General features: G+C 37.0%; 5 protein-coding genes, 2 non-coding genes and 1 pseudogene across 8 annotated transcripts; 3 read left to right on the forward strand and 5 right to left on the reverse strand.

The window, feature by feature from the left end:
* Positions 1–1,129: 1,129 nt before the first annotated feature.
* On the reverse strand, positions 1,130–2,846 carry LOC108821622 (transcription factor HHO5). Its single transcript, XM_018594622.1, has 5 exons — positions 2,536–2,846; positions 2,316–2,461; positions 1,933–2,230; positions 1,778–1,854; positions 1,130–1,670 (listed from the first exon to the last, which is right to left on the reverse strand). The coding sequence occupies exons 1-5, from the start codon at positions 2,759–2,761 to the stop codon at positions 1,407–1,409; spliced, it is 1,011 nt and encodes a 336-aa protein (XP_018450124.1). The 5' UTR covers positions 2,762–2,846; the 3' UTR covers positions 1,130–1,406.
* Positions 2,847–6,320: 3,474 nt separating this feature from the next.
* On the forward strand, positions 6,321–6,392 carry TRNAE-UUC (transfer RNA glutamic acid (anticodon UUC)). The gene has a single exon. It is a non-coding gene; the product is annotated as a tRNA-Glu (tRNA).
* A 60-nt stretch (positions 6,393–6,452) lies between these two features.
* Positions 6,453–8,642, reverse strand: LOC130502049 (nuclear pore complex protein NUP58-like). Its single transcript, XM_056996869.1, has 6 exons — positions 8,298–8,642; positions 8,077–8,191; positions 7,555–7,992; positions 7,036–7,480; positions 6,902–6,942; positions 6,453–6,778 (listed from the first exon to the last, which is right to left on the reverse strand). The coding sequence occupies exons 1-6, from the start codon at positions 8,618–8,620 to the stop codon at positions 6,740–6,742; spliced, it is 1,401 nt and encodes a 466-aa protein (XP_056852849.1). The 5' UTR covers positions 8,621–8,642; the 3' UTR covers positions 6,453–6,739.
* Positions 8,643–8,830: 188 nt separating this feature from the next.
* LOC130502050 (uncharacterized) lies at positions 8,831–10,046 on the reverse strand. Its single transcript, XM_056996870.1, has 5 exons — positions 9,892–10,046; positions 9,731–9,786; positions 9,335–9,529; positions 9,179–9,250; positions 8,831–9,077 (listed from the first exon to the last, which is right to left on the reverse strand). Exons 1-5 carry the CDS (start codon positions 9,958–9,960, stop codon positions 8,897–8,899), a joined length of 573 nt encoding a protein of 190 aa, XP_056852850.1. The 5' UTR covers positions 9,961–10,046; the 3' UTR covers positions 8,831–8,896.
* Positions 10,047–10,177: 131 nt separating this feature from the next.
* Positions 10,178–10,251, forward strand: TRNAN-GUU (transfer RNA asparagine (anticodon GUU)). Its single transcript has one exon. It is a non-coding gene; the product is annotated as a tRNA-Asn (tRNA).
* A 1,289-nt stretch (positions 10,252–11,540) lies between these two features.
* LOC108820548 (uncharacterized) lies at positions 11,541–14,900 on the reverse strand. 2 transcript variants are annotated; one of them, XM_018593507.2, is made up of 10 exons: positions 14,538–14,900; positions 14,289–14,404; positions 13,839–13,958; positions 13,641–13,757; positions 12,837–13,561; positions 12,655–12,754; positions 12,509–12,568; positions 12,336–12,419; positions 12,134–12,253; positions 11,541–12,050 (listed from the first exon to the last, which is right to left on the reverse strand). In XM_018593507.2, exons 2-10 carry the CDS (start codon positions 14,352–14,354, stop codon positions 11,748–11,750), a joined length of 1,695 nt encoding a protein of 564 aa, XP_018449009.1. In that variant the 5' UTR covers positions 14,355–14,404; positions 14,538–14,900; the 3' UTR covers positions 11,541–11,747. The 2 variants fall into 2 exon arrangements, with proteins under 2 accessions (XP_018449009.1, XP_018449008.1); XM_018593506.2 differs by having other exon boundaries at positions 12,134–12,256; positions 14,538–14,899.
* A 2,030-nt stretch (positions 14,901–16,930) lies between these two features.
* On the reverse strand, positions 16,931–18,700 carry LOC108820558 (methionine aminopeptidase 1D, chloroplastic/mitochondrial-like; annotated as a pseudogene).
* Positions 18,701–18,806: 106 nt separating this feature from the next.
* LOC108820537 (disease resistance protein TAO1) lies at positions 18,807–22,829 on the forward strand. The gene is made up of 4 exons (XM_018593494.2): positions 18,807–19,430; positions 19,609–20,728; positions 20,830–21,105; positions 21,225–22,829. The coding sequence occupies exons 1-4, from the start codon at positions 18,949–18,951 to the stop codon at positions 22,620–22,622; spliced, it is 3,276 nt and encodes a 1,091-aa protein (XP_018448996.1). The 5' UTR covers positions 18,807–18,948; the 3' UTR covers positions 22,623–22,829.
* The last annotated feature ends 623 nt before the right edge of the window (positions 22,830–23,452 follow it).

The following is a 23,452-nucleotide window of genomic DNA, read 5'->3' on the forward strand; positions in this document are numbered from 1 at the left end:
GATCTCTAGGGCACGGCTGAAGCAATCGACAGCTTCGGCGAAATCCATCTCTTTTAAAAACACAGAGCCTTTCTCAGCGAGTTCATCGGCGAACTCGAGCGTCTTCTCACGCTCCTCTTCGGATAATACGGCATCTGTCACAGCGCTCTCCGCCGCGTTGTTGTTGCAAGTCGATTCAGTGCCTCCTTGAACAATAGATTCGACGGTGGCTTCGATCGAGGCTTGGTTAGGTTCTAGGGTTTGCGCGACTTCCGTCACCGAAGCTTCAGATGCTGATGCTGCTGCTGCTTCGTCAACCATAGCTCAAGCTTGGGGATTTGGATCTCTGAGTGAATTTGAAAATGGGAGAAGAAGAAGAAAGAAAGAAAGGAAAGTAAAGTAACGCGAAATTGTGAATTTGTAACCCTAAACCCACTCTTCGTCTCTTTATTTTGGCGGACTTGGAGCAAAATATTGATTCAATGTCATCATCGAGGTTTTGTAAAATATGACCCCAGAGAGAATGTGGATGTTGATGAGGGTGAAGATGTGGCCCAACTTAAGGCCCATAGGTCCAAAGAAAGTAGTTTTCTGAGTGAGAGAGTCCACACTATATTCAATAGCATATAGCACCTCATAATAATCAGATGGCTAAACCGGTTAAGACATTAAAACTGGATGGAACGAATTAAAATTTTAAAACTACCAAATTAGAAAACCAACAAATCTTTATTCTATAAATAATCTACTTAGCATGGATTCTTCATTTCTCTGATTTGTAAAATCGTATTTTTAGAAGCAGTTTTATTATTATTGTGCAGCTTACTAATCAGAAGCCAGAATCACCAAAATTTAGAACATTGGCTGAAAGGGAAATGTATATAATAATTTGGAACTAAAATTTTTTGGAATTTAAACAAAAAACAAGTACTGATGACAAATTATGTCGGAAGATACAATATCTACCCTGTGGGATTATATAATGCATAATAGTAATGATAAGGTGTAAGAAGGTGTTCCCTTCCACCAAACATGCAAATCTCGTGGATTTAAACTACATAATAATGATTCAAATCAACGAGTCAATTTTTCTAGATATTACATATCAATAATTCAATAAAGAAAATCTCAAATTATTATTCTAGCATGATTTTATGCAGTAAAAGATGCTTTTTCATTAATATTCTCAAATTAGGTAGGTTGGAGAAAACGATGCATTACAACAGACAAAGGTTGTGATTGTCTTCATCCTCTGTTTTTCAAAGGTAATTAGCAAACAGATTAATAGATTTACTTTCACACGACTTAGACTAATTAAAAAACAAAAAGTTTGTGATTTATCAGTTTCCTCCTATGAAGTATTATGATTGGTATAGTATTATAATTTTTGATGCATCATCACTATGCATAGTATTATGATTGATCTTTCAGAGCTCAAGATTCAACACTTGTCTCTTCTTATCTGACTCACTTTTCCAGCTACGCCCATCAGATTTCTCTTCCTCCTCCTCATCCTCTGAGCTATGACCACCGCCATTATTACTGAACAACTCTCTACCAACAAGCGGGCTTTGTGGAGAATCCGACCTCGACAAACTTATCAAGCTCTGTGTTTCCCTACCTAACAAACCAGGCTGGTCCAAGGATAGCAAAGTCTTTCCCGGATGCTTACGGATATGCATTCTATATTTCTGCAAATATTAAATATCATTTCACAAACTGTCAAAAATCATTCGTTCATACATCAAATGTTTCAAGTTTTTGTAAATAAGAAGAAGAGAACTTTTATAGTACTTACTTGTAAATGGCTCTTGACTTCATCATTGGTTAAACCATCAACTTTCATCTCATCTCTAATCTGCTTTGGTGTTGCCACTGGTCTCACATCAACAAACAATAACAATCTCAGTATTGAGATACGAAGTTGGCTCCTTTTTTGATTAAGGAACTAACCTTGTGAACCTCCAATCCTCTGGAGAGCATCAACGAACCTACGGTGAAGATCCTGTGACCATCTCCTTCTCTGCTCTTTCTTCGGAATGTGGTGATGATGACTCTGTAAAGGTCTGTTGAGTTGGTGATTCTGTTCAATTCTGCTACAGTCCCTCATCATCATGTCTGAAGGTGGAGGAGTCATGAGAGACAGAGGAACCGGAGGAGGGTTAAATGGCATAAATACCCCTCTCTGATTAAGATTGTAACATGTCTGAAATGGAGTCTGAGTCACACCTCGATCTTCTTCTCTGTTTGTCTGTAAGAAAAAAAAACAGAACATGATCAAAGGGTAATAAGATCAAATAAAAACATAAAAAGGTCTGATAATTAATTTGAATTACCGAGTTAGAGTTGGAGATCCATAACTGGGCAGAGCTCATCCAGTTCTTCTTATTATCACTTTCCGATTTTGCCCCTTGACCCACATCGAATCTCCCATTTGATGCCATCATCACTGATGAAGCCTCTTCCTTTAACCTCTCAATCGCTACACAAAGAGAAACAATTTAGTAAAAATCCAAACTTTTACATGAAAACAAAACTGAGAATCGAGAGAGAGACCTTCGTTCAATAAGAGCATGCATAGAGGGAGCTCTCGTTTAAAAACATCGATCTTTTTCCTCTCATCCTCTAATTTTCCGACATAACCATCGATCTCAGACAGTTTCGAATGATTGTCTTTGATTTTCGACACTTGGTCGAGAAATTGAGACAAGGGTTTTTCTAGAGAGTACAAGGAAATATTCAAATTAAGACTCATCCTTCGATCTGTATCTGTTTGAACCATCTAAAAACTATGAAGACAAAAGAAGCTACAGACAGACAAAGACGTTTATATAGAAGAATTGAAGAAGAGATCAGGGAAGAAGATGAAGGACGCGGAAAATTGTAACCGCTGTAAATAAAGGGAATCTCGAGGGCGTTTGCGTAAAAATGCTTTAATTAGATTTGGCTTTAAATGGAATGAAGAATCTTTTTGTGATGCCTGTACACACGCGGCGAATCGTTACACTAACTTGTATATGTATTACCTTTTCTATTTATTTATTTTGATTCTTTTCCTTTTGTTTTGCCTGATAATAAATACATCATATCCAATTTTAGGAAACTTATTACTATTTCCCAGTGCTTACCATTAAAGATTCTCATATTCCTTCCTCTCTCTTGTAGTTTCTGTTTTCTAAATTAGAAAAAGTGAGTGTGTAAGAATGGCTGGTACTATTACTATTTTATGCACAACCAATGAGGTTGTACAAATCTCACTGGATATATGTTTTACAAGAAATAACTATAAATATAGTACTTATATAATATGTTTGTAAATTGATGATTTGTTTTGAAAATTGGACTCTGAAAAGCAAAACAGGTGTCAAGATATATATACATACACATAATTGATTGTATAATATTATGGAGATTGATTTGAACTTATTTTTATATTAGTTAATATATATCTTTATTCTGAAATATAAGGAAAATTGGCACTAATGTTATAGAATATTAAGTTAAACATAATTTAAAATTTAAAGTAATAAAAATCATTATATTTATATCATAAAATTATACAAATTTTACAGATGGTTCATGGAAAAATCAGAAATCCTATTCGGGACAAGGCTGATATAGTATTCCGGAAAGTTTTGATTGTTTAATGGGAGCGAGAAATACAAAAGCGAGGTAGTCACCATTTCACTCGGAAATAGAAACTCTCATTTGGACAACTGAATGTATGAGGAATCTATGACAATTTACTGTTATTATATTTGCAACAGATTGTTCTCAGTTGGTGAATGTAATTTTGGAACCAGAAGAATGGCCAGATTTTATAAGTTATCTGGAGGACACAAAAATTTTGAAGACAAATTTTAACAGCTCATAATTCATTCATATATCATGGCCGCAAAATTAAAGACGGAAAGTGTTACACGTAGTGTAAAAAAGCAACCGTCGTTTGTTTATATAGATGTGAAGCTATCAATTTGGTTTGCAAAGTCTATATGAGTATGTTTTATACGTTGCTGACAAAAAAAAATATACAAATTTTGTCTTTTCATAAAATTTGCATATGAATTTTTCACATTTTTGAAATCTAATACACAGCTTACGTATCATGTGTATATATATTTTAAAAAATAATTGCACCATGCTATATAACGTGTACGTTGTGCACTATGCTACACAACTTATACATCATGTAGCATGCCAAGTGTCTTGACATCATGCAGTATGCAACTTACTATGTTATTTTAGTTCAAAAAAAAACTTACTATGTCACATATATATATTTTTTATAATCAGCTACGTACGTAATTTGCAAATTATAGAGATATATTCAACTATATACCAAAATCAAAAATGATAATATGAAAATTTGTAACAGAAAATTATGATTGAAAAGGAACTGAATTACTGAACATAAAATTGTGTTTGTAATATCTATATCTCAAATATGGTTTTATACTCAAACTTTGTTTTAACTTTTAATGGAACAAAATCGACAGTATCTCGTATGTGGCGTTGATACTGTCGATTTTATTAATTTAAAAACCAGTGGAGAGAAAACCAAAAACAAAAAGGTTAAAAAATCGTAGTGGTCAAAATTCGGCATAGTCTCATTTACTATACAACATCCATTTACATTCACATTAAGATACAGTTTAAAGAAATCACGTAACCATTGAATTTAGAAATTTATACTATAAACTTTTGAGTGCTTTTCATGTGTTTGGTTGCTTATCTTTTGCGTTTTGTTTGTCTAAAGTTCTTTAGCAGATTATAAGCAAGTAAACATTTCAATATGGAGACTCTTTATCTCGATCCGCCGGACATCCTAGTCTATCAGAGGAAAAAAAGGACTCCTTATTCAAAGTAGATGATTGTATATATTTTAATATATCTCGCAACTAGTCGCTGCAACACTAGCTAATTAGCAATTAGCAAAAAGGATCTTTCGTACATTCCATTGTAAAAGATCCCACGACGCAAAGCAACTTTATTCAACGCTTTTTCCTGATAGCCAAACACAAATTTCTCCCAATTTTATATAATTTAGCTTTTACAAATAATGTTTGATTCCTGTAACCAAAAATATTCCAGAATACTCCCCTATGACGCACCACAAAGGAATCTAACGGACGGACGTAGAGAAACGGCTAGTACAGCCAACTATACCACAACACATGTCCAACTAATCTAGATTTTTCACGAGAATCGTCTTTCTTTGAAGGAGGAACTGAAACGTCTCGAGTTGTGATAAGGACATCGAGAGATTGATACCGTTGATTGATTATATTCTCTCGTGTCTTCTCGTCATCACATATCCTTAACCTTTTGATTTGTTCTTCTCACCACTGCTTTTACAAAAAAGAAGTTTTGCAAAGTTCAAGCAACGATAGCTTTTGCTCTGTCTATATCTAATTTGAGGATAAGGTTCGTCGGTTTCTAGCTGCGAGAATCCACTGGTAATATATTTTTGGTGAACAATAATCCAATGATTCGACCACTAATTCTCGTTTCAATCTTCAAAGTTCGAAAATCAAATTTATAACTGTTGTCATCAATCTTTGAATATTATATATACACGGAATAATTTGATGGTGGTATACGCCCCCCCTAAGTTTCACACTTACAAATTTAATTTAAATCCAAATACATATAAGAAAACTCATTTTTGATCTTGAACTGAATCCATGCAAATCTTTTGACGTACGAAAAATTAGTTATTTTTGCCACACCTAAAGCAAGTGATTAACCACTATAATTAGATAATCCTGTACAAAACCTATAATGAATGACTTAACTACTAATCAGTGATCACCATCAACTGGTTAAGCATTGTAAATTAACAAACTTGTAGAATCGAAGAAATTACATTTTGTTAGGCTATTTTATGAAACGAATCAAAAATAAGACAAAAGAATATTTTATATGATATATGTTTTAGTGTCTTAGATATTGTTGGTAAACAATCGATACATGCGCTTTAGAAGATTCTTCCATTCTCTACAACTAAAAAGCTGAACGTTTTGAATGGTCGTAGTTTTATCATTTTAAAGATGAATAACCAATAAAGATGCTGTTTTAATTTACAAATAAAAATCAGTTACAAAAAAAAAATTACAAATAAAATAAAATAAATATGCTGTTTTCTTGTGAAATACAAGGAACAAAGAGAAAGAGTAATTCCATTTTTTTTTAACATCAGAGAAAGAAAGAGTGATAAAGTTACAAAAAAAAAGAGTGATGACAATTATTTCATAGGTAAGGTAAGTGTTTCAGAAAAAAAATATTCCATTGGTAAAATAGTAACTTGATTTGTGGTTTAAGTTTAATAATCAATCAACAAATCCGTTGTCGTCCAGCGGTTAGGATATCTGGCTTTCACCCAGGAGACCCGGGTTCGATTCCCGGCAACGGAGCTTTTTATTTTTGTAATACCTTTGATATTCTTTTAGGGTCTTAGTGAAGATGAATCAGTAGAATAAGAGAAAGGTAGGTAATATTCACGGATTGATATATTCAAGAGAAACATGTAGACAACAACACTGTCCAGAATCCTATATGAATAAGATGTTAAACTATTTACTTTTGTTCCCTGTGACTATTCTTTTGAGAACATACAATCATCAATTCAATGAATGAGTGAGTGAGTGAGATCTGTTTTCAACTTTCACCAAACCAGCAAGTGAAACACGATGAGCTCAAGGCTTGTAGTAAATGACGCTTGGTAAAGGCTGAGAGATGGAACTTGATAAGAATCAAGTGCCTAACGTCGCGAAGTTCGGTACTTGGACCTTGAAGGTCTCTGTAATGAAAGATGAAAACAAGTTCAGTTTCAGACATTTATCCAGGGAGGTCAGGTGAGTCAAATGAAGTCGTTAGAGGCATAATGCAAAAGAGAGTTTGAAACCGAAGAGAGTGTACTTACTTTCATAGAACTCAAATTTGCTCCTGAACCAGGTGTAAGACCTAAGGGGAAACAAGTAACAACAGATAACACAAGTTGAGATTACCACAAAACAAAACCTTTAATACAAACTGTACTGTATAATGACTTTGTACCTGAGACAAACTGCGAAGGCGTAGCAGGATTTGATGGAGTTTGCTCGCCAAACAAAGATCTAGGAGTTGGTGGAGCACCGAAAACTGGTGTATGTGGTGTAGCAAAGATAGAAATCGAAGGTGCTGAAGCAAGTGTGTCAGGAAACAAGCCAGCTCCTGATGTTGGAAAATTAGCTGGAGGTGTCTGTGGAGAATTTGAAACCTCTGGAGTTGCTGCTGAGTACGTAATTAACCCAGCTACTTGTGTTGAGGTTTGTGTACTTGTAGTAGTGGTAGCAGCAGGAGGTAGATGCAGAGTTGGGTGGACCCTCTTAGCAGCAGCTTCTTGTTTTGCTCTTTCCCTCCTATCAGCCTCAAGAAACGGATCATTGGATTCTCCTCTCCGTCGCTGGTCAGCAAGATACGCTCTTCTCATTGATTCAATGTATTGGTGAACATTCTCTACCTGAAACACAACAAAATTCCAAACCGATTACAAGGTGGTTTTCAACATTTGAAGGTTCATTACAACAAAGTTACCTTAGCAGCCACGTGAACAAAGAAGTCATGCACGTTAGACATGACTTTCGGAAGAGACTCCAAAACCAAAACACGTCGACTATACTTGTCAGAATCCAAAGCGAGCAACTGCTCCACCTCCTCAACCCACTGTCTGCACTCGCCTAGATACTTCTCAAACCTCACAACTGTTTGCAGCAGAAAAGCAGTAGGTTTCTTTGGGATCCCACGGTAAAAGTAAGAAACTTGAACTTCTTCTTGTTGAACTCCCTGCGCCTGAGGTTGCTGAGAATCACCACCACTGACAACAACAGCTCCTCCTCCTCCCCCACTTGGCTGTAGCATCATGAAAGAACCAACCGCAACCTCTGAATTACGAAGCAGATCTTTAACAACCAGCATAAGCTCGTGGAGAACAGCTTTCTGTCTGTCCATGGTAGTACTAATCCCACCAAGCTCCTGCAAAATTTTATAAACTTTTAATACAAGTCTAAGAGATAAACCACATAAAGAAGAAGAATAGAGAGGGATCATCCAAGAAACCTGAACAATGCGGCTTGCAACAGACTCGAAACCTTGAGTGGATATAGAAGAATCAAAAAGCCGGCTGGATTGGTCTAACCTCTGGCTTTCGGTTCTGTACTCCATTATCTTCTTCCTAAGAATATTCACACACACAAGCAATAAGATCAAATTATCAGCAACGGCAATGATCTTCAAGATTTTGGCGTTTGAACAAAGAAAAGTTGAAAGAAGAGTAATACTCAATCTCAAGGAGAAGGTTCTGAGAATCGGGATGGAGATCAGTCCATTCGGTGCTGTAACTCGCCGGAGCTTTATCGTTCGTGAACAAATACAAGAGCTGCTGCGGCTGAAACGTCGGTGGTTGTTGCTGTTGCTGCGGTTGCGGTTGAGAGAAGAAGGAAGTGCTCTGCGGTTGCTGCGAGAAGAAGGAGTTGCTCTGCGGCTGAGATACCTGTTGCGGAGTTTGAAACGGTGGTTGAGGCGTCTGCTGCGGAGTCTGAAACGGTGATTGAGGAGTCTGTTGCGGTTGCTGTGGGGTAGAGAATGGATTGAACGACGACATTGATGGAAGAACAGACGGCGGAACGAATCTAGGGTTTGTATATCGCCGGTGAGGATTTTGGAGTCAGAGAGGGAAAGATTCAAAAGCTCCTCTTTTAAACACTCGAATACGTGGAGGGAAAAGATAGTAGTTAATGACTTTATTTCATATTTTTAACAAACTTAAGGGCTCTTTTGCAAATAAGGCAATATCAATTTCTACTAGTAGAACTGAAGCAAATGAAGCTGATTTATATTATAAATCAAAACAAGGATATTTGGAATCTTTCACAGAGTTTTATTTTCTCCGTGGCTGTTTCTTGGCTGAAGAAGCACCGGTGACAAGTCGGAGAGCTTGGCTTGAGTTCGTGAGGATTGAAGAGGATCTAGGGACTTGTGCTTTGCGATTCTTCAAGAAATCTAACCCTGTTTTCAAGCATTCCGGTGGTGGAATCTCCTTGTATATAACCGTCTCAATACTGCACCCACACACAAGTTAGAGAGATTCGATGAGATCAAATCAATGAGTTGCTTATAGAGTGTGCATGTAAGACACCAAAGAGATTGTATCATTATTTACCCTGAGCTCTTTAGCTTTTTCTTTCTCGGGTGTTTGGCCTCTTCTTCTTTAGAATCCGAAACGTTTTTCTGTCTGCGAATGAGAGAAACTGCCAATTTTAAGACATATGTTTTCTAGTTGAAACTGTCTATGCACAGTGAGAAAGAGATATATTACTTCTCCCGCTCTGCAAGAAAGTCTATAATGTTTTTGGAAAGGAACCCCTTGTTTGCAAGAGCTTCAGGGTCTTCCTCATGTTCTTCTTCTTCTTCTTCTTCTTTAATATCATCGAAAGTGTCAATCTTCCGTGACTTCCTTGGCGTTATCTTCTCTGCCAAACGCCTTCGACTCTCTTTCTTCTCCAGGACAACCCTAACGCAGAGAAAAGCAATCTCATTTCAGGAATCAATAGTTACATCTTCCTCCATCAACTCCTAAACGGTTTAAACCCACCACAAGCTCCAAAAGAAGTCGCTTTGATAGTCAAAGCGGATCCCTAATGTCTCTAGCATAACACTAGACATTTAGATAGCTGAGCTAGAGTGAGAGAGGGAAGGTGGTGAGAATACAAACCTAGCCTTATTCTCTCTATGTATCTTCCTCAAGGCTGCATCTTCCAACTTTGCCTGACAGAAAAAGAAAGAAAGCAAAACCCATTAGACGCTTAAGTTAATGCAATTTCGAGTTTACTGTTTTCAGCTTAAATCCACATACAGATGGAAACATATACCTGTTTCCTGTGTGAATTCCTCGGGTGCACCGTCGGAGTCTGAATCAGAGTTGTGGTCTTTGTTATCCGACATCTGATTATTATCTTCTTCTTCTTCTTCAACGTCAGACGACACACACTAGGGTTTAACGGCCCTGCAGTTTCTCAAAACAGACGATTTCTATTCTGAGAGTTTTGTTGTTTTTCTCCTTTTTATTGTGTATTGCTTTTGGGCTCTTGTTACAGCCTTTTTTGTAAGCCCATTCATCTATAAATTCTAATTATCATCTTTGTTTCGTCGTATATCAAAAGCTGGAATAGCTCAGTTGGTTAGAGCGTGTGGCTGTTAACCACAAGGTCGGAGGTTCGACCCCTCCTTCTAGCGTGTTCTTTTTGTTTTCATTTTATACTACCCAGCACTGTTGGGATTCACATCTCGTAGAATTCTCACCAAGACACATTAATCCACTATGAAATTAATCCACTATGAAATCACGAGAGATTTCTTGTTTGTTAGTCACTCGCATGTTTTTTTTTTGAATAGTGTCATACTACTGTCATCCTAAACAATGAAGTATTGTGAGAATGTTAATAGCTTTCACACGAAAGAAGTTGAGAGGCAAGAAAAAAAGGGTTTATGCTATCAAGCTGACCCAAAACACACATGGTATGAGACAGTAGTATGCTGACCAAAAAAATGGCAAGAGACAAGAAAAAACAAATGAGACAAAATCTACTCTAAAAAATGTAAAGACAAATAAATGGTGTACACATATAATAACATTGTAGATAAAACAAATGAGAACAGAGAGAAAGTTCATCGTTTTTTTAGAGATCCGGCCGACGGAGTGGGCTCCGTCAGCCACCATCGTCGGTCCGGCCTTATCTGTTCGGCTTCCTAACCGTTTGCTTTTCGATTCTGTATAGTCTCTCTTGTCTCCGTCGCTGCGTCTCCTTCTAGATGGGCGGTCGGTTTTGTTCGCCGCCGTGGCTTCTCTTCTATAGAGTTGAACGGTCGGCTCTAGGTGGTGATTAAAGCGGAGGCTCTGTTTTGCTCCGGTTTTCGTTTTTTTGGTGTCTAGGGTTTGGCTTTGGTTTTCAGATCTGGATGAGATATCGCAGGTTGATTGATGCTTTCAAGGGGCTGAAGCGTTGATGATGAAGGTGGTGATGGCGACGACTCGGGATGAGATCTAGGGCGAGGTCCGATGATGCTCTCCTAAGGTTTGAGTCGAAGCGTTAATGGGAGGTGAGGTGCGTTCCTTCTCCCTTGTGGCTGGAAGCAAGGTCTAGTGGTTTGCTCCGGGGATGGTGACGACTGGTGGACTTCGATCGTACCGTCCGGAGATGTTCCGACGCGGCGACGGTTTGGATCCGGTTCGCGACACGTGTCTCCTTTCCGTCAGGATGGCTACACGTGGGTGACCTATCCTCAGACGTTGGGCCGAGTTGAAGATCGGTTTGTCTTGGTTAATTGGACTCTAGGCCCAGTTTGGTTTTGTGGCTCGGTTTGCCCAGTTGTTGTAGTGGGCTTTTGTTTGTTTTGTTTCGTTTGTAGGGCTTCGGCCCATTTCTTTATTGGCTTTGGCTTTTTATAATATTACGACGGAAAAAAAAAAAAGATAAAACAAATGAGACAAAGTCTAGTCTAAAAACAAATAAATGCTGTACACATTGTAGATAAAATCAATTGAATAAATTGCTATCTCTCTATTGTTTATTGTAAAGAGCACAAACATATGACTATATATATCCTCTCAGGTCTCAGCCAACCAATAACAATTTTTAACTTTTGCTCTACTTTACACTCCCCAACCCAATTCTATACAGTGTTCAACATTGTTGAAACCTTGGTTCCATCACAAATCACCAAACCTTTTCTCATTGATGCAATAGCAACCTGAAACTGAAGTCATATGGTACTACTTGAACCAACTCCATGAGTGACTCTTTGTTCTTTCTCTCCATACACTTAAGAGCTTCTTCTCTGAGTTTACCACGCAACTGAAGGCAAACCCAATCTAGCAACGATTCAACATCCTTTGCAAAATCTAGCATATACCAGTCTAATACCTTTGGAATCATTAGTTTGTTCTTCTTTGAGATCCCAACAGATGCTTGAAGATAATCTCTCTTTGCAGCTTCTAGCTCTTCCTCTACATTAGCTGCTGTATAAACCCTTACCTAAATAACAAAAGTTGGTGTGTGAAACTACTACTAGAAAGTTCTCCAAATTTGAATCTGTATGATTCTTAAGCACAACTTACAGCAGGAGAGGACCAGCTTCCACAGGCCAGAGCAAAAGTGACCAAAGGCTCTGACCATTCCAATCCAAATGTGCTATGAGCTCTCAAATCTTCATGTGTTGCAGTTTTGGGACAAGTCTTCTTCTAGATAAAGAGAATAAGAATCAAACTTTGATTAAGCATATACAAAAATCAAAGAGAAGAAAGATAAAAAAAAACTTACAAATTTTAAGTGATATGGAAGTCTCAAGATAAAGTGTTCTATTGTGATAGCATTAAGTGAGTGTCCTCCTACAACTATTGTTGCCTGACACAACAAAGAGAAGATGAATATAATAAACAGGTCACTTACACATTGAACCACAATGGTGTCCAATTTTGTTTTAGAGTATAAACCTTTTGCATAAGGGCTACAACCATCTCAGGGGTCTCAGGGATCCCATGCTCCAAGAAAGCCTATGAAGATAAATTAAAAACAAGACATCAGCATTTTTTTCAACATCTTACACGTTCTCTCTATCTATCATACTAAGAAGTCTCACATTCATCACACATGAATTGTAGGTATTTATCCAGAACGCAAGCTTCTGCTGGTGGCTAAGACCATCTAGATTTACAATGGAAAGCTTATTAAGCAGGAACCTGAAAATAGGAACAGTTACACAAACATTGAGTTTAGAATATTTCAATCATTCTGAAAAAAGATTTTAAACGAGATACTTACTTGAGACGATGGATCAGAAATAAAGCATTGATTTTTCTCCCAAGATCAATGGAAGATGCATCAACAGAACAGAGACTCTTGTATGCACCAAGTTCTCTTGTTCTCCATTCTGAACAGTTACTATATGGATCCAACACAATGTCCTTGGACGAGCTAATCTTCAAGATAATACTCACTAGGCATTTCAGTAAATCCTCTGAAACTCTGTTTGCTGCAGTTCCACTTTGCAGCGGTTCCGAGACACTCTCCTGTGCCTTGTCTTGGTCTGCTAATCTATCATCTACCTTCTTAAGTCTCTTATCAAGTGATTCTGTATCCTTCTTGTCTTTTAAACCGTTACTAGAGGTCTGATTCTCTTTCCCTCTCACATCCACTGGCTTAACACTGCTTACATTTGGTTTAGGCGACGCTTGTTTGCCACTAACTGTCTGATCAGAGGAGAAGAGTTTCCTACTTGAGATGCTTCTGCTGAGACTAAGAGACTGTTGATGCTTTTTCTGAGGAGTGATCATAGCTTTCAACTCATGTTGTGACATGGATTTAGATCTCTGGTGTTTAGTGCTTCTAACAGGAGAATTCTCGTTGTTATTAGGACTCTCAAGGTTCCTCTTGGAAGAAATGTGAACAGCTTCTTGGTATAGACCTTGTCTGAAGCTTACAACTTGCTCTTCTAACCGAACTACTTCCTCTTCAAGAACAGCTACTTCAGCGAGAAGCTCCAGTGTCTTTATCAGATAAAAGAAACACAAATAAAATACAAAGAACAACAAGTTTGATGATATAGAATCAGCATTTGGATCTTACATGTCGAGGGAGATAAGAAGGAAGACGAGGTAAAGCTCCTAAAGGTCTAGTGAAAGCTCTCTCCAATGCTTTATGGACATTCTCCTCATGTCTCAGCTTCCTTTTTAGCTTATCAACCTAATTTATAACAAACAACTTTTTAGACTCAAATTCATCATCAAATCAAGAAAGTGGTTTCTCAAGAACTTATCATCATACATCTTGCAGCAAATCCATTTTCTTTTCTCTGTTAGCTCGGCGCCTATTAGCAAGAGACTTCCCTAAGTTAGCTAGACCTCCATTGCCTTGAGACTCCATCTTCTTCTTCTTCTTCTCTTCCTTTGTGAGTTTCAGAATACCACCAAACGTTACTCATACAGAACAAAGAAGAAGTTTGTAAAGAAACTATTGATAGTGGAAAAGTACACAATCTTCTAGATAATAATTGAGTATGGATCACTTTCACTGTGACCTGCAGTAACTTCACTAAGAATAACTATTTTATTAGAAGGAATAAAAAAAGAGGCAAATATTATGTTGTGAAATAGTCCAATTTTAGAAGCCAAGAATCTTAAAGAGATCACCAAGAAAGCAAATCAAAATTGGATTTACTAGAGTGGAAAATGGTAGAGAAAGAAGAAAGAAGAAAAAAGAAAGAATAAAAGGTACTTGAGTGGTGACATGCTTTGAAGGAGCTTTCATGGAGGAAAGAGCAGCTCGAACACTAGTGTTCATAGCTTCTCTCTCTCTCTCTATCTTCAACTTTTACTTTCTCTCCACTCTAACTGTGATATAAACCCAAGAGAGTGAGACCCCATCAGGATTATAAAAAACAAAACACAAAGACAGAAGTAAAAAGAAAGATGAGAGTTAAATGTTTAAGTATGTGGCTGTAATAAAAATATAGTAGTTACTTACTCTTTGTTTTATGAACACAGAGCGGGAAAACTTGAAGGTAAAGCGACCCGGAAGCAGAGAAATAGTTTAGTTGAAGCTTATGTTTCCAAAAGAACCACCATTTTTTATATAATCCATATAATGTATGGTTGGTGTATGTATAGGTTGACTTTGGTCATATAGTCTCGAACAGAGCAAGGAAGAAAGTCAAGAAACTACAGAATCTCTCATTGGAGGTGAAGAAGTAGTAGATAACGACTTGATATCAACCATTTATGATGTCTTTAGATTTAGAAATTGAGAAATGAAAAGTATACTTTCTAGGAGGTGAATGAAGATGTAATAAGATCTGAGTTAGTGACGAGTTCTTGAGCTAGCTGGTTGGAAATTGTGAGAGATGTGGACAACCATAAAGAAACGACTTCTTTTGTCATTTATTAATTAAAATTTGGTATTTAGTGGCTTGGTGCTTTCGTTTTCTCTCAATCTTTTCAGTTCTTTCATTTATTTCATTTCAGTAGATTTTTTTCTAAATGAATAATATAATGGTCCCAAATATAGTTAATTATTTATTTATAGTTTTATCAGTACTGACATAATTAATTAAAAACCTATTTTTGAATTTTGTTTTACATTTCTAAATCTGAAATGCATCATTTTAAAGTCAATCTCATTTGCTGATTATTTTAATTGGAGCTTATGAATAACCAATTGATTGTGGACAATAATTAACCAATTAAGTAATTGATTTGTAATAAGTTATGCAGGCTGCCTGCACTTAAATACAAGTGTGTTTTTCAGAGTTAAATTATGATACTACCTTTTAAAGAAAGCAACGATAACGTGCTTATTAATAATGATGTTAGAAGAAAATAAATAAAAAGGTAAAAACTCTAAAGGTGCTAACATGTCCCTAGTATAACCTTTTTAACATTTGATTATTTTTTCTTGATCAAACATTTGATTTTTCATTTCTCCCTTTTTCTGCTGTCAAAATGGGGGTTTCGCATCAAAAAAGGAGAGTTGTGATATTATTATTAGACCATCAATAATTTGATTATTTCAATCAACTAACAAGGCTGTTATGTAATAGTATTAATTAATGACAGGAAAATAAACAGTGGATTAGGTATAAATTATGAACGTACTTAAATGATACTTTGGCAGATTCAATCAAAGCATTAGCACGTGACAAAGCTAACTTCGCTTTATAACTTACTCATGCTTCCACTTTCAAGTGGACCAACCATTCTCTATGTATACATATAGTACATAATTCAACTTCCTTCCATGTTATCACATTCTAGTGACACAATTTTATGTTTTCATATAAAAAATGGGTGTGTATGTTTTACAGTTATCTGCTTGTCCAGCTTATCTCGTTAGTGTAACAATATGCCATTGTCAGTTCAGCTGTTATTAACCCAAAATCAATAGAAGCATGGCTCTAAAAGATCGAATGAATACTATTTTTTTAATGGGTTTAGTTAACTAGATAGCATGTACACCACAAAAGGTCGACGCATTTATTTCCCAATATGTAAATCACATCTTTCACATATAGTATTATGTCCATTTCCTTTTAAGTCGAATGTTTGAAATGTAGCTAACAGACTCATCCGAGATAAGAACAATGACAACTCACTTAGAAATTAGAATCATTACCATTACAATCATTCTTGTATTATCATAACATGCTATTTGTAGACCTAATAAATATATCAGATAACACATAATTGTTTGCCTCTGGCCTCTTCTCATCACATGTCATTAATGGATCTATGTGGTGCTGATAGTAACGTATAACCATGACGTCTCATAAAATGATCCTAACACAATAAAAAGCATAAACTTGCTCTTGAGAATTTGTAATTTCATATAAGGTAATATTCTGGTTCTATATAGCCTCTTTCCTTTCTATGTGCTGTTACCACATTTATACACATCAACTAAGCTCATATCCATTGATCGGTCCCCAGTTTTTCAATGATTAGTCAATTTTTTCTTCATTTTGATAACCATTGTGGTCCAATAAGACAAGTGAATAGTGTCCATCTAGGGCTAGCGTACGTGGTACATCGCATGTTCACTATCACTTATGAGCGCATGCATGTGAAAGTACATGTCAAAACCTTACGCCATATATACACACTTTTTTTAATATTTCTTTTATTTTTTTTGTCAACTATTTTCTTTTATTTTGTCAGTGACTCAATGTAATACACAAAACAAATAACCTTTTTATTGATCACACATATTTTGTCAAAAACTGTTTGTTTGTATTAGGATTTAGGCGGCCAAGGAATGTTTCTGTCAGTTTTTCTTTCTTCAGATAAAACAATAAGGTTACAACTAGAATATAAAATCGAGTAATTTCATCAAAATATTGTATAAAACATATGATCACAGCTTATCACTTTTTTTGAATATTGGGTGGTACAATAAAGATGTTCAAGATCTCCTAGACCCTTGCTACTTAATTTGCAAAGGTTCGGTCAAAAGAAACGAACTTTAAAGAATCAAAGATCTACTAAACTTTAGAATCTTATTCTTTTGCTTGCACCTAAAGTAATCTGTCAAATACTCATTGTTTGTGTCTGTTACTGTGAATACATAGATTCATTGTAGTTTGTGAGCAAAATAATATTTGAATATGAATATGATTTCATATACACGATTTGCTTTGTGTGTTCCCTTCCAATAAAGATCAATCTGAGACACATTGGGGAATCGAATTTTCTAACATTCGGTTAGTATCTCAGCTCCATCTTTGGTTATAAGAATGGTATGCTCGAACACCGCAGAGAGGCTTGCATCTTCTGTAACCACGGTCCAATCATCATCCCACACAACCGGTTTGATGCTTCCTACCGTAAGCGTAGGTTCTATGGTGAAGGTTTGATTCAACACCATGCGTCCAGCTTCATTGACCACAAAGCAATTCACCAAGAACAAACTTACGGAAGTAACAATCAGCATGGAAGACACGTCCAATACCGTGGCCTACAAACTGTCTAACCACTCCATATTTATGTTTATCTGCATGATCACTCTATAAAGATATGATCTTTCAATATGAAACAGATGAGAAACTCAAAAGAATAAACATATACTAATTGCTCAAAGGAAATCAGTCTCTTACTGAATGGTTTTGCCGATTTTCTTGTACTCAACTCCAGGTCCACATATTGATATTGCCCTGTCTAGAGCCTCCTTTGTCACCTACATTACATTTTCAAAGAATGTGAAACACTCATCAAACTATAACATAAACTAGACTTTTCACAGAACTGATTTGGAATGAGAACATACCTGGACTAGCTTTTCAGCTTTCTCGTCAGACATCTCCACAGAAGAAAGTTGATGAAGTATCACCGTGATAACCCTGTAGACCAACATAAGTTTAGAGTAAACACAAGAAAAGGCTCAGGACATACACACAACAAGAAGACAACTTACGTTCAAATAAACTGTGACATCAATGTTGATTATATTTCCATCCTGCAAAGGAAGACACAACATTTGTTTAGGATTCGCAAGTAAAAGACACAACATTAATGTGCCTAGCTAACGAGTAGTATGAAAACAGAGAAGAACCTAAGTCGATGCGTGGAAACACCGTGGCCTAGTGGTCAAGGTTTAAAGGTTTCTACACCCAAGTCTGGGGTTCGAATCCCAGGCGACGCAATTTCTACATCAGGAAGTCTGGGTTTCAATTCCCGGAGAAGGCAAATTATGCAGAATACTGGAAATAAGTCTTACAAGGGATCATCAGCATGGCGCAAGGAATACCCGTCAGGAATGGATCTCATAGGTCGGCTCAGGGTGATGCAGTCAGACATGAATTCTCATAAGGCAGGTAGAATGGTCAGCTGTAATATCATCTATGTAATGTTTCTAGTTGTTTCTAATAGCATAATAAACCCGACAAAAAAAAAAACCTAAGTCGATGCAAAAGAGGTGGAGAACTGGTAGAGTTGTTGCCATGAAAGGAAGAGACGATCTTGGGTTGCAGAGACTTACTAGGTTTGATGAATTTGTTGCTATCTAACCCGAAAATCAGAACAATGTAGATTTTACAACGTATATTTGCAAGACAACACAGTAGACACTATTCCTCTTTAGATGTAAGGTAATGTTAAATGTATACACATTCCCACGAAACCTTGTATACATCTCCACGAAATGACTGTAACATATAATTAGACTCAAAGTGAGAATGTTGTGGTGAACCATGTGCAACGTTATCTTATCTCTTTGATAGGTAGGGTCAAATGATTTTGTTGGCCACAAATTTCTTGTGGAAAATTGATACCTCTGTTTCCACGAATCTTTCAGTCAACGTTCTGTGTTATGTACACACATATCTTCTTTGCTAATTCTTCTACCTTCTCTAAAAATCTATGCGACCTCACATCAAGAAAACAAAACAATGGCTTCTTCTTCTTCTTTAACTCTTTTGTCTCCTCCGTTTTCTTCGCACCATGTCTTCCCAAGCTTCCACGGGGCTGATGTCCGCAAAAGCATTCTCAGCCACATCGTCAAGGAGCTCAAGAGCAAAGGAATCGATCTATTCATAGACAATGATATAGAGAGGAGTAAGCTGATCGGTACTGCGCTCGTCGAAGCTATCAGAGGATCTAGGATTGCGATTGTCTTGCTTTCGCAGAACTATGCTTCGTCGACATGGTGCTTGAACGAGCTGGTGGAGATCATCAAGTGTAGAAAAGAGTTCGGTCAAACAGTGATTTCTCTTTTTTATCAAGTGGATCCAACTCATGTAAAGAAGCAGACTGGTGATTTTGGGAAGGTCTTTAAAAAAACTTGTCAAGGAAAAACAGAGGAGGAGATCAGAAGATGGCAACATGCTTTGACGGAAGTGGCCCAACTCGCAGGCTACCATTCAACAAACTGGTTCGTCCTCTTGATTTTCACTTACTCTTTAATCCTCCTAACGCATCAACAACCTCTATACATATATAGCTTTAAAAAAACAGCCATCTTGGATCGAATAAGTATGAGCATAGCTTCAATCATATTTGATCTACAATTATTAGTATGACAATAAGTATTCATAACCCCCTTTGTTCAGGGAGACTGAAGCAGAGATGATTGAAGCTATTGCGACTGATGTTTCGAACAAGCTGAACCTTTCAGCACCTTCCAGTGATTTCGACGACTTAGTTGGGATGGAATCTCATATGACACAACTGGAACCATTGTTACAGCTAGATTCGAGCAAGGTGAGAAAAATAGGGATTTGGGGTCCGCCTGGGATTGGTAAGACTACCATTGCTAGATATTTTTTCAACCGACATGCCCGAGATTTCCAGATGAGTGTCTTTATGGGTAATATTAAAAGAAAGCATGCCGCAATGGCTTGTTCCGATGACTACAGTGTGAAGTTGAAATTACAGAAGAAGATTATGTCTAAGTTAACAAATGATAAGGATACCAAGGTTCAACATTTGGGAGTCGCCAAAGACAGGTTGAAACACAAGAAAGTTCTTGTCGTCCTTGATGATGTGGATCGGTCAGCACAAGTAGAAGCCATGGCAAACGAAACTTGGTTTGGTCCTGGGAGTCGGATTCTCGTCACCACAGAAGATCAAAAGGTTTTAAAATCAAGTGGGATTGACCATATACTCAAGGTGAATTTACCATCATATGGTCAAGCTCTTCAGATGTTCTGCATGTATGCTTTTGATCAGAAATACCCAAAGGATGGTTTTGAGAAGCTTGCTTGGGAAGTTATGCCTCTTGTAGGTAGACTTCCATTAGGGCTAAGGGTTATGGGATCCTATTTCCGGGGAATGTCGGAGCAAGAATGGACAGAGGCACTACCAAGGTTAAGGACTCACCTTGACAGAGATCGAGAAATTGAGAACATTTTAAAGTTTAGTTATGATGCCTTATGTGATGAAGATAAAAGTTTATTTCTTCATATAGCATGCTTTTTCTATGATGAACTTGGTGAAATTGAAATAGTGAAAAGCTGTCTTGCGAGTTGTTTTTTGGATGTGAGCCAAGGGCTGCACATCTTAGCTGAAAAATCTCTCATAACTATGAAAAATGGAAGTATACATATGGCAGAGTTGCTACTCCAACTAGGAAGAAAAATTGTGCGAGAAGAAAATGTTAGTGAGCCTTGGAAACGCCGGTTTTTGCATGATGCAGAGGATATTGAAGAAGTACTTAATGATGATAAAATTGTAAGTTTGAGATTGGTATTTTCACTGCAGTGCTCTCTACAAGTGTGAGATTATTTAATAACTAAACATCTCTGTGTATGTTTCATTGGATTGTTTTACAGGGTAGTAGCAATGTCAGAGGAATAAATCTTCATTGGAAAGATTACATAACATGTACAAATGAAAGAGCCTTTAAAGGATTGTCTAATCTTCAATTCTTAAGAATCAATGGCCTTGGCATCAGTCCGCAAAAAGAAGACTACATATCCCAAAGACTTCGAGTACTAATTTGGGACCGTTCCGAGATGACATGTTTTCCTTCAAATTTTAATCCAAAGTTCCTAGTCAAACTAGAGATGCCTGATAGCAAGCATGTGAAATTTTGGGAAGGGATCAAAGTAAGTACTGTACTATTCTTTTTTGGTGAACGTAAGTACTATTTTAGTTCTGAAAATAACTGCTCAAGTTAGTCTATCAAACCAATTTTCTTATGTGCTTTCTTTATCTGTCATTACAGCCGCTCAACAATCTCAAGTGGATGGATTTGAGTTATTCAGATAGATTGAAAGAGCTTCCGGATCTCTCAACTGCTGTTAATCTTCAAGAACTGAGTCTCAGAGGATGCGAAAGCCTGGTGAAACTCCCTTCTTCTATTGGAAATGCAATTAATCTCAGAAAATTGAATCTCACAGAATGCTCAGGTCTGGTGGAGATCCCTTCTTCTATTGGAAATGCCATTAATCTCAGAGAGTTGAATCTGAAGTTTTGCGAAAGTCTGGTGGAGATCCCTTCATCTATTACGACTATCACTTATCTCAAAATTAATGATCTTAATGATTGTTCAAGTTTGGTAGAGCTTCCCTTCAACATTGAAACAGTCCTTGATCCCACGAAAATTGATCTCAGTGGATGCTCAAGTTTGGTGGAACTCCCTTTCTCTATTGGGAATGCAATTGATCTCCAAGAATTGGATCTTAGTAATTGTTCAAGCCTGACGAAGCTCCCTTCCTCTATGAGAAATCTTCATAGATTGTCGGAATTAGAGTTACGTGGATGCTCAAAGTTAGAGGTTAATCTGGCCAACATCAACTTGGAGTCTATTGAAGTACTCGATCTCTCAGGTTGCTCTTCGTTGAAAAGTTATCATGAGAGTTCCACAGAAACTGGAGAGCTGGATCCATGGAGAAGGAGAATATCTCGTCTACAAAGACTTTATATATGCAGAATGAAGAAGCTGGTATCACTCCCACAGCTTCCGGATTCGCTATCGTATGTCGATGCATCCAATTGTGAGTCACTGGAGAGACTAGATTGCTCCTTTGGCAACCCAGATATTCTTCTCAACTTCAAAGATTGTTTCAAACTAAATCAAGAAGCTAAAGATCTCATCATCCAGACGCCTACTAATCAATATGCAGTCTTTCCCGCTGAAGAAGTGCCTTCATGCTTCACTTACCGATCTTCTGGGAGTTCTGTGAATGTAAAGTTGAATCGATTGCCTCTTGGCACATCAACCAAATTTAAGGCCTGTATCATATTTGGAGGTGAGGGCGAAAGGGGATATAGAGGAGCAGATGTCTGTTGTAGCATCACGTCCGGAGGGAATCCTCTAATTTCTTGCTATAAAAGAATAAAACGAGTTTATCTGAACACATCCGACTTTGCGCATCTGTACACATTCGAGGTTGAGGTTAAAACAGAGGAGGTCACTTCCACTGACCTTACTTTTGAGTTCGATCTCAGCTATGAAGACTGGAGAAGAACTTTCAAAACATTGGAGGTAAAAGAATGCGGGATACTACAACTCCCAGAGGTCTCTTTATTGAACTTCACAGATGTCGTTGGAGATTATGAACCTTCAGATATGGAGCTTGTTCGTGAAGATGATGGTGACAAGAGACTACTTATTTTCTGATTCCGACTCATTTTTTATTCCCTGATAAATTTGCATGCTTCTAAATCCTGCAATCTCTTGTATTTTAATCTTTGAGGCACTTCTTGAGTACGTAATTATTTTCTTTTTGGACAAAGAGTACGTAATTAAAACAGCAAAAAATTCTCAACCAAGAAATCAATGTAAGGAATCCAAGTTAAATTCTAACCATTCCAAAACTTTTCATTATCATCATTAAATTGTATTATCTCCATTTTCTAGAAACCAATTGCAGTTGACCAAATTTGTTTACTGATTGATATTTATTATCCTGAAAGTCCAACTTTTAATCTCTAGTGCTTTTGAACGCAGAGTAACGGTGGGGGAGCTGCTGGGTGAAACAAACGGTCATCTCACTTTAGCATTACCATACTAGCATGGATTCTTATTTTTTTACCTTACCAATGTTGCTTCTACGCCCTTTTGGGTACAATATTTTTGAACAGAAAATCAAGAAAACAAAACAACGGCTTCTTCTTTTAACTCTTTTGGCTCATTCGTCTTGTGTACCTTATAAACCCATACCTACTTTTTTTTTTTGAAACACAAACCCATACCTACTTAATTTGCAAAAGTTATGTCAGAAGAAATGAACTTCAGAGAAACAAGATCTCCTAAACTCTTATGATCTCAGTTTTTCCTTTTTGCTTGTACCTACAAATAATCTGTAAAACTCATTGTTAGTATTTGTTTGTGTGACTACAAAGATTCACTTTACTTTGTGAGCAAATGAATATTTGAATATGATTTTCATACATACCATTTGACTTTGTGTTCCATTCCAATAATGCTCAATATGGGAATCAATTTTT

Source organism: Raphanus sativus, unplaced genomic scaffold, assembly GCF_000801105.2.
Source record: "Raphanus sativus cultivar WK10039 unplaced genomic scaffold, ASM80110v3 Scaffold0405, whole genome shotgun sequence".
Taxonomy (NCBI): Eukaryota; Viridiplantae; Streptophyta; class Magnoliopsida; order Brassicales; family Brassicaceae; genus Raphanus; species Raphanus sativus.